Genomic DNA, 14,989 nt, shown 5'->3' on the forward strand with positions numbered 1-14,989 from the left:
TTTTTTATAATGTTTCAATAATTTTTTTATAGTAATGTATTGAACGAATGATGATGATCTGATGCACTTATACAATTGTTATTGTCATGTCATATATTGTCATGTCCTTTACATCATTTTATATAATTTGATATAATTGCTATCACTGTCATCAATGCCAATGTTTTCTTCTACTCATACAAAGTGTACTAGGTCAGCACACCCAACATGCAGCATAAGGTCTATACTACATCCTCAAGTAAATTTTACTGTCTTTACAGTCACCACTTACTCTATGTATATTCAATCACTTGTGTAACCATTCACAAAAGAGACCCATCATCTAACAGTGTTATAAACCACTGGGTCCCTTTAATTCCTAATGATCCCTATCATCTCTCCCTGCAGTTAAATCGTAGAACTGCAGGTTTGTATGTCAGATACATATATTGAATGACTGTTTATTGTGACATACCAAGGATGACTGAATATATTGCCACCATTGGAATCTTTATCAACTGTAATTTTAGCATTACCTTTCAAGTTCATGACTTGGAGTTTACCAGGTTTTATATATGTGACTGCAAGTTTTCCCTGATGATGACTGATACCATTACACTCTCCATCTACCTTCAGTTTGTTCTTCAGTGAGAGTGAGTCTGGGAGAAGGAAATGAACTGTATTGTTTTACTATCTGGTAATGTAACAGCAAATGAAAATCTGTGGTGACTATGGTGATATCCCAGGGTTTCGAGTCAAGCTTTAATTGTTTGAACATCTCCATTTATACTGTCTATCATTTTAATAGATTGATTTTTGAAATCTGCTGCAAATAATTGATGTTGAGGATAAACAGCTATACCAGAAATCCGGCAATTACTTTTATCTGAGGATGATTTAGCATTGATATATTTAATAGGAGTAGACAACTTCATTCCTACAATAGTTGGATTCTTTGGTTCAGCTGTGTGTTTCTTTTTCTTACTGCTTAATGTTCCTAATGATTTCTCATCCTGAAGGACTTTCTTGATACCTTGATTTGGTTCAAAGATGTACTCATCAATGTCATTGATTGTTTGTAGTTGTGATATTATATTGTTATTATCTTGAATAAGTTGCTGAGCTATCTTAAGTTCAGCAAACAATTGGTCAGTTTTCTTGTTTATATTGAGATGTTTCAGAGTATCAGCTGATGCTTGAAGTGATTTGTTGATGTTATCACATGTTGTTTCTGTTGTTTTCATCTTTTTGTTGTTGTCAAGTTGGATTGTTATAGCAGTATCTTTAACCTCCTTTTCTAGTTCATCTAATCTCTTGTTTATCTCTTTTCTGAATTTGTCAATTTCTGCTATAGCATCATTCAGAGAAGTTGTTGATTTAGCAACTATTTGTTTCAGGTCACTTGTCATCTGAGAGCATTTGTTTATCAATTTATCAATATCTTTCAGAGCTTCCTTGAACTCAGTGCTGTCTAAAGCCTGCCCTGATATATCAGGTATGTAGTCCACATGACAGGATGTTGGTGTATGTTCAAGGGTCACACAAACACTACAGATAAGAGCATTATGGTCATGACAGTAGAATTTGATCACTTCTTTGGTGTGTTTAGTACAAGGCTTTGTTAAATCACCAGTCTGTGGACTGGAAGTGAATTTCGATGATCTATGGAGTTTTTGTTGTTGTGGCATGTGATCTTTATCTAAGAGTTGGTGATGGCATAGTGGTCTTGGTAGCCTATGAGTGTTGAAACAAGATTGGCATAAGTGTTCCTCACAATCTACACAGTAACCAATGGCAGGAAGCCTTATATCAGCTCTGTCACATATTTCACAATAAATGTCAAAATCTTCAGCACCACCTTGAGATAGTGTAGATGAGAATTTTTTAGATGCCTTTTACCAGGAACAGCCATTATTCACCTGAAATACACACATAGCATACAGTTATTTATGACCAGCAGTGAATTTGCCAGAAAAAATTTAACATTGAGTGATATTGCCCAAAATAATATGTTACCACCTGATCTAAGCTTTTATGTAAACTACAAGTAATATATTGAAAGCATGATTTTAGATTATTTTATCATGTAGGGAACTGATTTCACATTAATTATAGCAAAATCTTTTATGCTCACCTCTACCCTAGACCAAGTTACATTGAAAATCAGGAAAGATGTGGGAGGGGTACAGGAAAATTATTGTCTGGGTTATTATAGGTCAATGTTATAATGTTAATAAAATAAGATATTGTAATTTTGAGCTTTATTAGCTTGATAAATAATATTATAAACTCACCATTTATCCTGCTTATGCTGTGATATTTTAAATACACAAAGTTTAGTAAATATTTCTTATCTAACAAATCAATTCCCATCTAGTCTATCCACTGATATAAAAACTTTACAAAGTCAACTACCGATTCAAAAGCCAAAACTTGTTCAATATTTGAAGTATCGTGTTGCATGATATAATTGTACACACACAAAAGAGAATTCAATATTTTACATGTTTGTAAATCCATACATGTATATATATATATATATATACATGTATGGATTTACAAACATGTAAAATATTGAATTCTCTTTTGTGTGTGTACAATTATATCATGCAACACGATACTTCAAATATTGAACAAGTTTTGGCTTTTGAATCGGTAGTTGACTTTGTAAAGTTTTTATATCAGTGGATAGACTAGACTAGACTATATATATGGATATTATTAAACTATAGTCTAGTTAATATGTTCAAGTTTGTATTAAATAGTCAAATTAATTGGCATGAATGGAATTTTATAGCTTGTTCACAATGTGAAGTCAAATCAGTTGATACCAAAAATAAAATGTCCTTCTTCACAATCCCAAGGATAGATCTTGATATGACATATATCTTCGCTATGAAATTCATAATTATGTTTTGTCTAGTACATGTTTGACAAAAGTGTGACAAATTTTATACAATATTTGAATAACTCAAGTTTTCTTGATTAATTTTTGTTCGTTTTCCCACATCCAGCAGCATGACAATATTTTTCTCCACAAATAATTGCAAACTTCTCCACATGCAATTTTTCCAAAGTGAATCTGAGTGAGTAGCATTAAGCATTTTGTCATAAATCAAATGTCCACCCAATATATCAAATATCATAATCCAAATTGTCACAGAACATATCGTTATGAATCAAATTGTTATAGAATGTAATGTCATTAATCAAATTGTCACAGAATATAATATATTAAAGTTTATAATTTTTATATTCTTGCTTTGTTCATAATCATGTTAATCATTTCGAGTCAGTGTGAAGAACCCACATTTCAAGGCTTACTGATGCTATTCAAATTTTGATGAAAAATGTTCCCAACAATTTCACAAATATCATGAATGGATCTCTTCTTTATTTGAAAAAAAAATCTTTTCCACCCTAGCATAAGAACCATTTGATAATGTCAGGGAGCTGAAAAGTAATGTTGTCATGTGACATTACATATAGTTACCCTCTGATTTTAAGTAATGTTAAATAGATAAAACTGGATCAATCTGATGAAAACAATGAGACCAGTTTAAACGATTGAGGGAGTACAACTCTAGTGATGGCACTAAGCTGTTGACTGTATCTGTATTCTTCAGAATACAAAATATATTTCAACTTAAGATTTCAATTGCATTAAACTTTAAAAACAAACTGCTTGCATTTATGAGTTTCTGACTAACTTTTGTATAGCAGTGCTTTAGGACTTTGATTTCTAAATATTTTTACTGGAATCACTTTTTCATGTATGTTTTTGTGTCTTCTGATCATGTCCTTTACCCTTCGTTCAGAATTCTCTACAAACCTGTCTCAAATATACACCTCATCATGCCCTTACTTAAGATTAAGAATGCCTTGAATGTAAAATGTCAAACAATTTCGTGTGTTTAATAAACTCTTTAATCCTTGAAGAACTTTATTCAAACTTAACTTAAATGATCACATTAAAGTATAGGGATAAGTGGACTGACATTAAATCATGTGTCATGCATAGAAAAAGAAGTTGTGGGGTTTTGATAATACATCACTTTTTTGACAACTCTTTGTAACATTTATAGTTTACTATTAAAGTTAAATTGCTACCCATCAGATTTCAATGCACAGGAAAATTAAATAAAAACATAAAACTCATTGCTTAAATGTTTAATGCAATTATTCTATATACAACAAAAATATTGTCTTAAACTTGTCAAAGGGATTTTTCTATTAACCCTTATCACACTGAATATCTTAAATGGACTTTTCCATCTTTCAGTCTGGACAACACCATTTATCATTATAGGGATCTTTTGAAATTACATCTGCCTAAATAGTAAACAGTGCAGACCATGATCAGATGGCACAGTTAGCTTAACTGACTGGCTAATCTTGGTCTGCACTGGTTGCATGGATATAAGCAGTTGCCACCAACAGGCTATTATAGTTTTAATCAAAACAGTTTGGGCTCTCATACGATATACAGGAAAGTTGTTGTCAAATGAACAGATAAAATCATTACAGCTATCATAATGCACTTATATTCCTCACATATTATTACCTTATATCAGTCAAATATGCAATTTTCCCCCAAAATGTGGTGATGAAAATAGTAAATAATAAATTCAGTAAATTTTTGCTTAAAGATATACTATACTCAAATTTGATATATGAAAATATTGACAATGCTTTTGTGAATATTAAATAAACATGTTTTGACTTTACACAAAGTAGATATGTTATGTTAACATCCTCCACACTATAGGTTGTCACAATATGATAATATAGTGTCATTAAAAAAAATTGGCATTTTTTTAAAGAAAATACGTCCAACTTTACTTGACATGTAATAGGGACCACAGCTTCCTATACCTAGTTTATTCATTCTTATATTCATATTAGACATATTCAGTTAGAATTTCATGGATTTCAATAAATTTCTGTGATTAAAATATTTTACTCATGGATGAGCATAGTATATCTTTAATTCATTGTATAGTTATATATGAAGTATGAACATTTATACAATTCTAAACCTCTGAATTTACTTTTACTAAGGTTTGATTTCCTGAAATTCTGTTTACTCATTTTGATGTGTAGAACATCCAATTATTGGTTATCCAAATTTCTAGAATTATAGAACGTTTGCAAAAAACAGATTATGAATAAGAAGTGTCATCAACATTGATGTTTTTATGCACATTTTTGAAAAACACCTGTTTTTGCATTCTTTAATATATTTATTTTAATTATTATTTTTATTTTTATTTTATCAGAAAACATGCTAAGCCTTAAAAAAATGTCTGCATTAAAAATATGAAAACTAAAAACATTTTTATAGAAAATGTTTTTTGTTTAAATATTATCATTACCTTGAGGTCTGGTTATAGCATTATGCTTTAAAATGATTTTTAATGACAATTTTAGAAATGCTGAATCTTATTTCACATGAAAAAAAAATGATTAGAGTCACAATACTTAAATTTCTTTTAAAATTGTTAAATTTAGCGATGCATGGCATACAATTTACAAAGCATCAAAAACCCATATCTTTTATATCATACTGTCCCATTGTTTCTTATCATCAGTTTTTCTTCTAAGAAGCAAACAATTCAAGGGATTGACAAATATAAAATACATGTTGACTATTGGCAGTGCATAGTGAAAAATATAACATATACTGCAAACCCATTTTCATTTTTTCTCTTTCTTCTGTCTTTTTGTGTGCAAAATTGATACATTTTTTTGCATACAAAATCACAATATTAATGTTACATCTTAATATTTGTTATAATTTTACTTTTGTGTATCAAAACCTCAATAGAAAATAAAATCATTTCTTTATATCACATAAAATTCTACAAATTGATCACTGAAGCATATTTTTACCTTCATATTTTCTGTTAAAAACAAAACAAAAAAACAACAAAAAACGTTTTGTCTGGAAAGGTTCAGAAACATTTGTATTAGGTCAACATTTAAAGTGTTCTGTATTTTGAGCATTTTAGTGTCAATCAATATATATTCTGCATTATACATAATTGTTTTCTGCTATAATTTTTCACAATTTCAAAATAGTTATAAAACATATTACTTATTTTGTAAACAAAAATCTGTTACTCTGTGCATCCATAAATCAACAAAACAAAAGTTAAATGTGATATCATAATGCTACAATAATTCCTATCAATGAACAATGAATGATGCCTTTCTGATGTGTTTATCGCATTGTTAGTGACATGCCATGTTTTGCCATGTCTTTTACATCATTTTATACAATTTGATATAATTATCATCACTTTGCTTGTTAAATCTACTAACACAAAGTGTACTGGTTTCTGCACACCAACATAAAGCTTGTGAATGATCTAAATCCTCCAGTACAGTTTTACTGTCTTTACAGTCACCACTTACTCTATGTATACACTTATTATTTCTATCATTCACTAAGAGAGAACCATCATCTAACAGAGTTATACCAGTTGATCCTTCAATTCCTACTAATCCAATCATCTCTCCCTTCCAGTTAAATCGTAGAACTACATCATTGCTACAGTCAGATACATAGATTGAATGGTTGTTTGTTGTGACATACCAAGGTTGACTGAAAATGTTGTCACCATTAGAATCTTTTTGAACTGTAATTTCAGTATTACCTTCCAGATCCATGATTTGTAGTTTACCAGGTTTTTCAAATGTTACTGCCAGTTTTCCCTGATGATGACTGATACCATAACACTGTCCAGCTACCTTCAGTTTGTTCTTCAGTGGATGTGAGTCTGATGAAAGTGAAAAAAACTTTATTGTTTTAAATTCTGGAAATGTAACAGCAATTGTATCTGCTGTGATTATTGTAAGATCTGTCGGTCCTGGTCCAACCTTTAGGCTTTTGATATGTTCACTTTTCATATCTATCTTTTTTATAAATTCATTGCTGAAATCTATAGCAAACAATTGATTTTGAGGAGAAACAGCAATACTAGTAATCCAGCAATCCTCTTTATCTAACGATGTTTTAACATTAATGGTTCTAGGGGTAGACATTTTCGCTGCTACTGCACCTTGATTCTTTGGTTCAGCTGGGTGCTTAAGCTTTTTAGAGCTAAATGTTCCTAAAGTTTTCTCATTCTGAAGGATTTTTTTGATGTCTTGATTTGGTTCAAATTTGTAGTCATCAATGCCATTGATTGTTGTAAGTTGTGATATCATATTGTTATTATCCTGAATCATTTGCTGAGCTATCTTAAGTTCAGTAAACAGTTGGTCAGTTTTCTTGTTTGAATTGAGATGTTTCAGAGTATAAGCTGATGCTTGAAGTGATTTGTTGATGTCACCACATGCTGTTTCTGTTGTTTTCAACTTTTCGTTGTTGTCATGTTGGATTGCTGTAGCAGTATCTTTAACCTCCTTTTCTAGTTCATCTAATCTCTTGTTTATCTCTTTTCTGAAGTTTTCAATTTCTGCTATAGCATCTTTCAGAGAAGTTGTTGATTTAGCAACTTTTTGTTTCAGGTCACTTGTTATCTGGGAGCATTTATCTGTCAATTTATTAATATCTTTCAAAGTTTCCTTGAACTCGATGCTGTCTATAATCTGTGCTGATATATCTGGTATGTAGTCCACATGGCAGGATGTTGGTGAGTGTTCAAGTGTCACACATACACTACATATAAGTGTATTATGGTCATGACAGTAGAATTTGATCATTTCTTTGGTGTGTTTAGTACAAGGCTTCGTAAGATCACTTGTCTGTGGACTTGAAGTAGATTTCAGTTTTTGTTTGTGTGGCATGTGATCTTTATCTAAAAGTTGGTGATGGCGTAGTGGTTTTGGTCGTCTGTGAGTGTTGAAGCAAGATTGACATAGATGTTCCTCACAATCTACGCAGTAACCAAAGGCAGGAAGTCTGATATCATCTCTATCACATATTTGACAATAAATGTCAAAATCTTCAGCACCACCTCGAGATAGTGTAGATGAGAAATTTTGAGATGCCTTTTTACCAGGAACAGCCATTATTTACCTGAAATACACAAAAAATATGCTGTTTATTAGTCTAGAATGTTTCTGTCTAATATTGTGTGTTGCTCCATTTTAATGTATAAGTACATACATGTATTATCAATCATTTTCAAGTATAATTAAGTTACAATGTTCAATGAATAATTCAATAAGTTCACAATCAAAGGTATAAGATCAATTTCTGGTTAATTTCAATAAATTACTAATAAAAGCTAACTTTAATGATCTGATTAACAAAATGATTTGTTTCATTTTATGGAACTGAGTATCATTCCCTTTATAGAATTTTCTGCTGTCTGTTTGAACTCACTTTCAACAAATAATTGGTGGTATTTTACTGAACCTGCATTTGGCCTGTTAGGGCCTTGATCATACTTTTGTCTGATATGGTGTACCTCTAACCGAACTTAAACTTTATTTGGTAAATACACATAGATACAAAGTCTGGGAAGGGTTATAATTATAGGAGTGAGAGTGTCTAAAAGCGCATAAAACCCTTCCAATAAAACCCTCCCCTATCAAAAAATGAAAAAGCGAACAAAAGCCCTTCTATGAAGATAACAGTGAAGACTTTCCGTGAATATAGTCAACTGGCTGGTATGAATTAACTTCGGTCATTAGTAACTAGGAAAATAAATGAAGTTTTCTGTAGTAACAAACAAAGTTTTCATTCATTTTCGTGTCATTTCAAAGTCACGGTATTATCTGTTTCTATTTCCAGTGCAACATATCCATTATACGTTCTTTATGTGAATCTAAATTTGATTATCTCTGTTTAACCCTTTTCCTCATATATACCGAAACAACGCACTTTCGACCCCACCCTCTTTTAGGCCTCAAATAGTGAAAAAATGTCTCGTTCTTGTCATCATTTTTGTTAACCCTTTACCTCATATATACGCGAAACAACAAAGTTTCGACCCCACCCTCTTTTAGGCCTCAAATAGTGAAAAAAAGTCATGTTTAGGACCCAAACATATGTTTTCGTTTGAGAAATGTTAATAAAAAAGTGAACACTTTTTCAGCGACGCCTCAATCAAAAATGTACATCAGGGGGTGGCCAGAAGGAGGATGTGCCCCCTTTTGTTTAGGCGGTTAGAAGGGGGCGGCAGTCCTCCTCATCGCCAAGAAAATTTTGGACTTTTGAGAGGCTAAAACTGATCCCAGGTCGATCATAAGGTAACGTGTAACCAACGCTCAAAAGCATTAAATGTCTCTATCTGAATCCATTGAGAATTTGCATTACTTTGAAATCAATTTTGATGGAGAAAATCAACTCAAAATAGTGATTTTGACAATTTTGAGATGTTCACTCGTTGCAATGGTAACAGGAAATTTAAGACTGAGCATGTTGTTACAAAGGCAATGTTCCAGTAAACAATTATGCCTAGTTTGATTAGTACTGAAGCAGTTTTTACAGTTTTACAGCAATTTGAACTTGTACGAGACACTTTTCGATGAAAACATTCATTTTTCACAAAATGCTCATGCAGTTATGGGTTAAAGATTTATCCGGGAATAACGATGAAATATATGTAGTGTTGTTAAAATTTGATAAGCCTTACAGTGCAAAATAAAAAAGTCTTAAAGAAATAAAGTTAACTTCGAAGATAGCTTGAAATGGCGCTGCAATTTTCTTAAGGATTCAGCTTATTGTTCCGATTATATCACAAGTTTTACAGAAATAAAGAGTAATCATTCAAAATACACAAATGCCCAATTATAATAAGGATAAAATGCCTAAAATTTGAGTTAATTTTGGTCTGCAGATACCTTTAACAAAGCGAAGCTTCATGTTAACGTTGCCTTTGCCTTGTTGATCTTTGAACTCATTTACATTCTAAATTATCTATGTACATAATTATACATTGCATAACTTTTCACAGTAGTGGTTATGTCAGCCATGTTATTTTTGGACAGAAGGCCGAGCTTTGGTACGGGACTGCTTTGTCTTAAACTCGAGATTGTTTATTCGTTTGTCTGTCCGTTAAGGGGTTTCCGGAAAATTACTGGAGTTAGGAATGAGATACCGAAATCAAACTAAGTATAAAACAAGCTTATGTAAAGAACTGGGTTGTGATTGTTTTTTGACCCAAAGGCGCCGGTCAATCACAAATTAATTAAATGAAATATGCAGCTTAACTTCTACAAACTGACCGCCTGTGGGACTACCCAAAAATATCAAATTTTGGAAGATTGGGGAATTCAGAGGTTCTAAATTACTTGAACGAGTAGAAACATCAAACATCAGCTGTTTTAGTAAGACATTATAAAACATATATGAAACTGATACAATTTATACAATGGCAGAGTATGAGGATTATTTAAAATCTATTATCACCTATAACTGACTGTTGATACAATAGTGTAATGCTAATTATCATGATTTATCCTGAAGCATATTTAATGAGTACTAGCTATTAATTTATTTTGTTTTTTCTTCCAAATATACTTCTTAGTTTCTTAATTTTCACACTTTAATCAAGTTGACAGGTTTTGATTGTAAAATGTGTCCAGATAAATGGTCAATGCTAACTGGAAGATATATTGGCTAAATTATACCCCTTTTATATTAGAAAAGTAGGTTTCGCAATGTTACTTTATCTCCACAACTACTGAAGATATTCACTAGACTATTCTGACAATGACTCTTCTCACAAATTGTCATCAATTGATTTTGTTTTAAAACTGTGAGTAATCTGAAAACGAGAGGTCGTGCAAAATAGAATAGACTGTTTTTGCACATATTTTTCTATGTTTGGAAGCGGATCAAGAAACTTCTGTCTATGACTTGCATAGAGGAAAACAACAGTTTATCCGATATGCTCTACAATAACAATTTCTATTTTTACAGTCACAAATCTGTTTACTCCTAATATTACACACAATTATATATCCATTCGCTCATAGCCTATAAAGAATAAATAGAGATTGGTGTGTAAAGTTAACTACTGAAGTTTAAATTAAATTGTGAAATTGTCTGTCAAACGTTCTATAATAATGTTAAAACATAATATTCTAACATAATTCTAAAACAAGAAAGGTCCACTAAACTCTAAATGTTGTATTCCTGAATGTTTTATTAAATTAATAGCAGAATGAAGAATATATATTTATGAAAATATTTTGAAAAGCACACCTTGGATGGTTTTAGCCTGACTATTTGAAGATTGTACTCACTCAGGCTATTTTTATAATTTTTGTGTGCTAATTGGAACCACCCCAACCATTAAAGGGAATGGATTGAAACTTCACACCTATGTTCAAGTAAAAAAGGTCACTATCCAAGGCCCATAACTCTTACATGGACTTTGGTAGAATGATGGCCCTTTTCAAATTCAAAATTTCTACATTATCCATACGCTCGACGTTTTACTATCAATCACTGTTAATAGTCAAGCAAACAGTACCACATCCAGCTTTTGTTATACACATTCTGTGCTACATAATGGAACTGTTTTCTTATAATAATAAATTCTTCTTGATATTGCGCATTGGTGAAATTTATTATTCCAGTGGTTGAAATTATCAGCTCAGTCATTTCCATTTTAACATATTTTACTGGTGCAGCAGTAATTAAATTTAGTCTATAGCATACATATATTGAGACCTTGAATTGACATACATTTAGGCGTTCTACTAAGGGTCAAGGTCACTGTTACTTTAGAATAATTGAAATCGAGAAACACGTATTATAATTATTTAACAAGTATAAACATTTCCAAAAATGCTTGTAATTGCTTTTCAGTCATGGATATAGAAATAATATTTCATTTCTTGCCTAATATTGTATTGTAAGTGGTCAACACATAAAGCCAAAAAAAATACTCCGTTTACTCTATCATTCCGTTCTTGGTCCGCTCAGTTAGATTCTGAGATATTTTTTTGTTCTGGGTCATGCAGAATGTAGGAGATACTCAGTATTGCCCATGAGAAGAATATCACAGTAACTTAACTCGTACTACAATAAGTTAGACTATATGCGCTACTTAATAAGTGCATCAATCGCAAAAAGAAGTAGCTCCTTGAGTAATAAACAACAGTTTATGCTTGCTTCACATTAAAATTGTATATGTGAACATTCTTTAAATATACTCTGTCGACTGTTTTACGTTTTTTTCTGGAACGGACTATAACTGACCTGCTATATATTAAAGGCATGATGCAATAAAAACACTCATAGTATTGAACTCTCTAGGAAAAAAGCATTTATAAAGTTTATTTCTTTAAGTGCCAGTTTAACAAAATATACTCTTATAAAGACAACATTTACTACATACAGACAACTTTTATCAGAAATGGCATGTAGCAAAAATTATTTCCAATTCCTGTGTTTATCCTGCAAGAGACTTAAGACTGGTACTAAGTTCGTACGTTGATAATGGTATTTTACATGGCGATTGGGCGAGGTCCATTTAAGCATCTCCCATTTAAGTTTTTTGACGTCCAATTTTTTATCATGTGATATTGAGTAAATCGCTTTGATTGGCTAAAGACAAGCGGTGTACAGGTAGAACTGTTCAAATCTTGTTAATTGTAAATATCGCCGTCCAGGAACGGCAATAATTATAGTAAAATATATTATGTTTTCCAAAATATTGTTTTTGACTTTAACTTCAATGAAACTTTACAGGAATGATCAGTACCAAACTTATATTATAAGTTTGTACAGCTTCACTGCACAAAAATATTGCCAGAGCTATCATAGAAAAAAAATCTTGTCAGGCTTTCATAGGTCAAACTAGGATTTAGACGAAACTTCACAGGAGTGATCACAACAAACTTAGTTGTGAAAATTGCTGTCGTTTTTCACTTCACAAAACAAAATAGCCTCCAAGGCTACAAATACAAACATTTTGTGCTGCTTTCATAGATCAAACTGCTGGATGGATTTACATACCGCTGTCCAGTCCTGAGATTACATATGAGAGAAACAAATGTTTTTATGACAAAAACATCCTCTAGTTTAAGTCATACTACCAGTTGCAGTTGCAATGATGAGGGGGCTATTCTTCAAAATAGAAAATATATTTCAACCAAACATTTAATGGCATTGAACTTAAAACGTATAATTTTACAATTCTTTTAACAGTTTAATAGAATACGGTTTTTTATACTCCCCAAAGGGTGAGCGTATAGTAACCGCCTTGTCCCTCCGTACGTCCGATTTTCTTTTCCGGGACATAACTCTAAAACTTTAAGAGATATCAACATGAACCTTTATAGGTAGATAGTTCTCATCGGATAGAAGTGCATTGCAAAAGAACCATCACTCTTCCTTGCCTACTTTTAAAGTTATTGCCCTTTGTTTATTTTTACACATTGAACTTTGTCCGGGACATAGCTCTGAAACTCTAAGAGGTATCAACAAGAAACTGTGTAGGTAGACATATTTCATTAAATAAAAGTTCAGTGCAAAAGAACTGTAACTGTGTCTAAGTATTTGATTTAAAATTTTGCTGAAACACATGTTTCCTATCACAAGGTGCACTATCATAAATTGGCTCTATTTCAGACTGTTGGTTTACAGATTCATCATTAGAACAATCTAAATGTCTATTCACATCATCGTTATCATCATCATCATCATCATCAAAATTATCATCACTTTCTTCTGAAAATAAATTACATCATTAGGGCTGCTGTCATTCAATTCAGAATTACTAAAATATAAATGATTTACTGATTCGAAATCCTAGCTTACTGTAACGCCGCTTTCCGGTACTTTATGTACATAGGTCTGTGGAATTCACCTAATGGAGTGTAATAATGAACTCTTATGTTTTTGGCCTTTTTTAATTAAAGTGAAATAAAACATTTATTTCTTTGTAAGAAAATTATTACATATCATTGTATGAATAATTCCATACAAAAATAAAGCAAATACCCAAGTTTACGCAGAAAATATATATGTTTATTATGGAAGATGACACTACGACTCTTTTAAATTTATCGACTTTCGTTATAAACATTTTTTTTTAATTGGCAATAGACATTAAAGGAATATTGATAATTTTCAAACACATCAGTTTTTTCACCCTAAACGGTAACATAATTATAGAAAAATAGAAATATCATGTAATCCTGTTATGCACTTCATTTTGGTGTAATTAAATCCGTAACGTACCGGATAACGGTGTTTAGCTAGGTGTTCGAAAAGGTCAATGGACGATATCTTATTCATCAACAAATTCCTCATTTAAAAAACTAGTTTCTCCATATACCTATGGTATGGTACTAGATGTACTAGCTATCGAGTATTGGCTTGCCATATTTAACACAGTTTGAAAGAAATTCATTTTGGTCGACAGTTATGAAATGTTTATAAACAAAGTTGGAGGTCAGTAGGTCGTTCCACCATTTGTTTTACATTTATATCTAGTAGGCTACTCCCAATTAACACCAAAATACGATTTACATTACTAACAGTAAAGATTATTCACACGGATATAGTATTGTTAAAAAAGTTGAACTTACCTTGATATTTATTTAAGCATCAGCCTATTCCAAATGTTTAACACACATCGCTTGTGTATTGTGTACGCTTCACAGATTAGACAGTCCACATGAATATAAATAAAAACATAGAAATGGGGAAACCTGTAAAGAATGCGAAAAGTTGATAAGGGTTATTAAAAAAGTAGTTAAACCTACACATTTACTGACTCCTCTCGCTAACTAATTCTAAAATTACACGTATTGGTAAGGTCGGCGTGACGTCACTTCCCGTAGAAACCGATATTCTAAAAATAGCCGAGGTGAAAACAAGTACTTAGCAACGAATAAAATTGTCTGTTATAAGATTGTTACTCGTTTTTTTTTATCAAATGTGATCAATCAAAACCTTTAATATGAAATTAGGTGCTACTTATGGCGCGGAAAGTCATGTAAATTCTGCAGTGTCAAAAATTATTAGTCTTAGATATATCTGTACCTTTGTTGTGAACTTCTCATTTAGATCTGAATAATACATGTACATGTAGTT

The 14,989-nt window shown here is 31.6% G+C and overlaps 2 protein-coding genes across 2 annotated transcripts; both read right to left on the reverse strand.

Annotated features, from left to right (window-relative positions):
• Window positions 1-454: 454 nt before the first annotated feature.
• Window positions 455-2,352, reverse strand: LOC132723608 (E3 ubiquitin-protein ligase TRIM33-like; the record flags this gene model as incomplete). The annotated part of the gene is made up of 3 exons (XM_060708365.1): window positions 2,274-2,352; window positions 860-1,837; window positions 455-638 (listed from the first exon to the last, which is right to left on the reverse strand). Coding segments are annotated over exons 1-3 (1,241 nt in total), but the record flags the coding sequence as incomplete, so codon positions are not given.
• Window positions 2,353-4,143: 1,791 nt separating this feature from the next.
• LOC132723609 (E3 ubiquitin-protein ligase TRIM71-like) lies at window positions 4,144-14,660 on the reverse strand. Its single transcript, XM_060708366.1, has 2 exons — window positions 14,482-14,660; window positions 4,144-8,005 (listed from the first exon to the last, which is right to left on the reverse strand). Exon 2 carries the CDS (start codon window positions 7,996-7,998, stop codon window positions 6,244-6,246), a length of 1,755 nt encoding a protein of 584 aa, XP_060564349.1. The 5' UTR covers window positions 7,999-8,005; window positions 14,482-14,660; the 3' UTR covers window positions 4,144-6,243.
• Window positions 14,661-14,989: the final 329 nt, after the last annotated feature.

The sequence above is a fragment of the Ruditapes philippinarum genome, unplaced genomic scaffold (genome assembly GCF_026571515.1).
Source record: "Ruditapes philippinarum isolate M1 unplaced genomic scaffold, ASM2657151v2 ctg16996_1_1_1_1, whole genome shotgun sequence".
NCBI classification, from domain to species: Eukaryota; Metazoa; Mollusca; class Bivalvia; order Venerida; family Veneridae; genus Ruditapes; species Ruditapes philippinarum.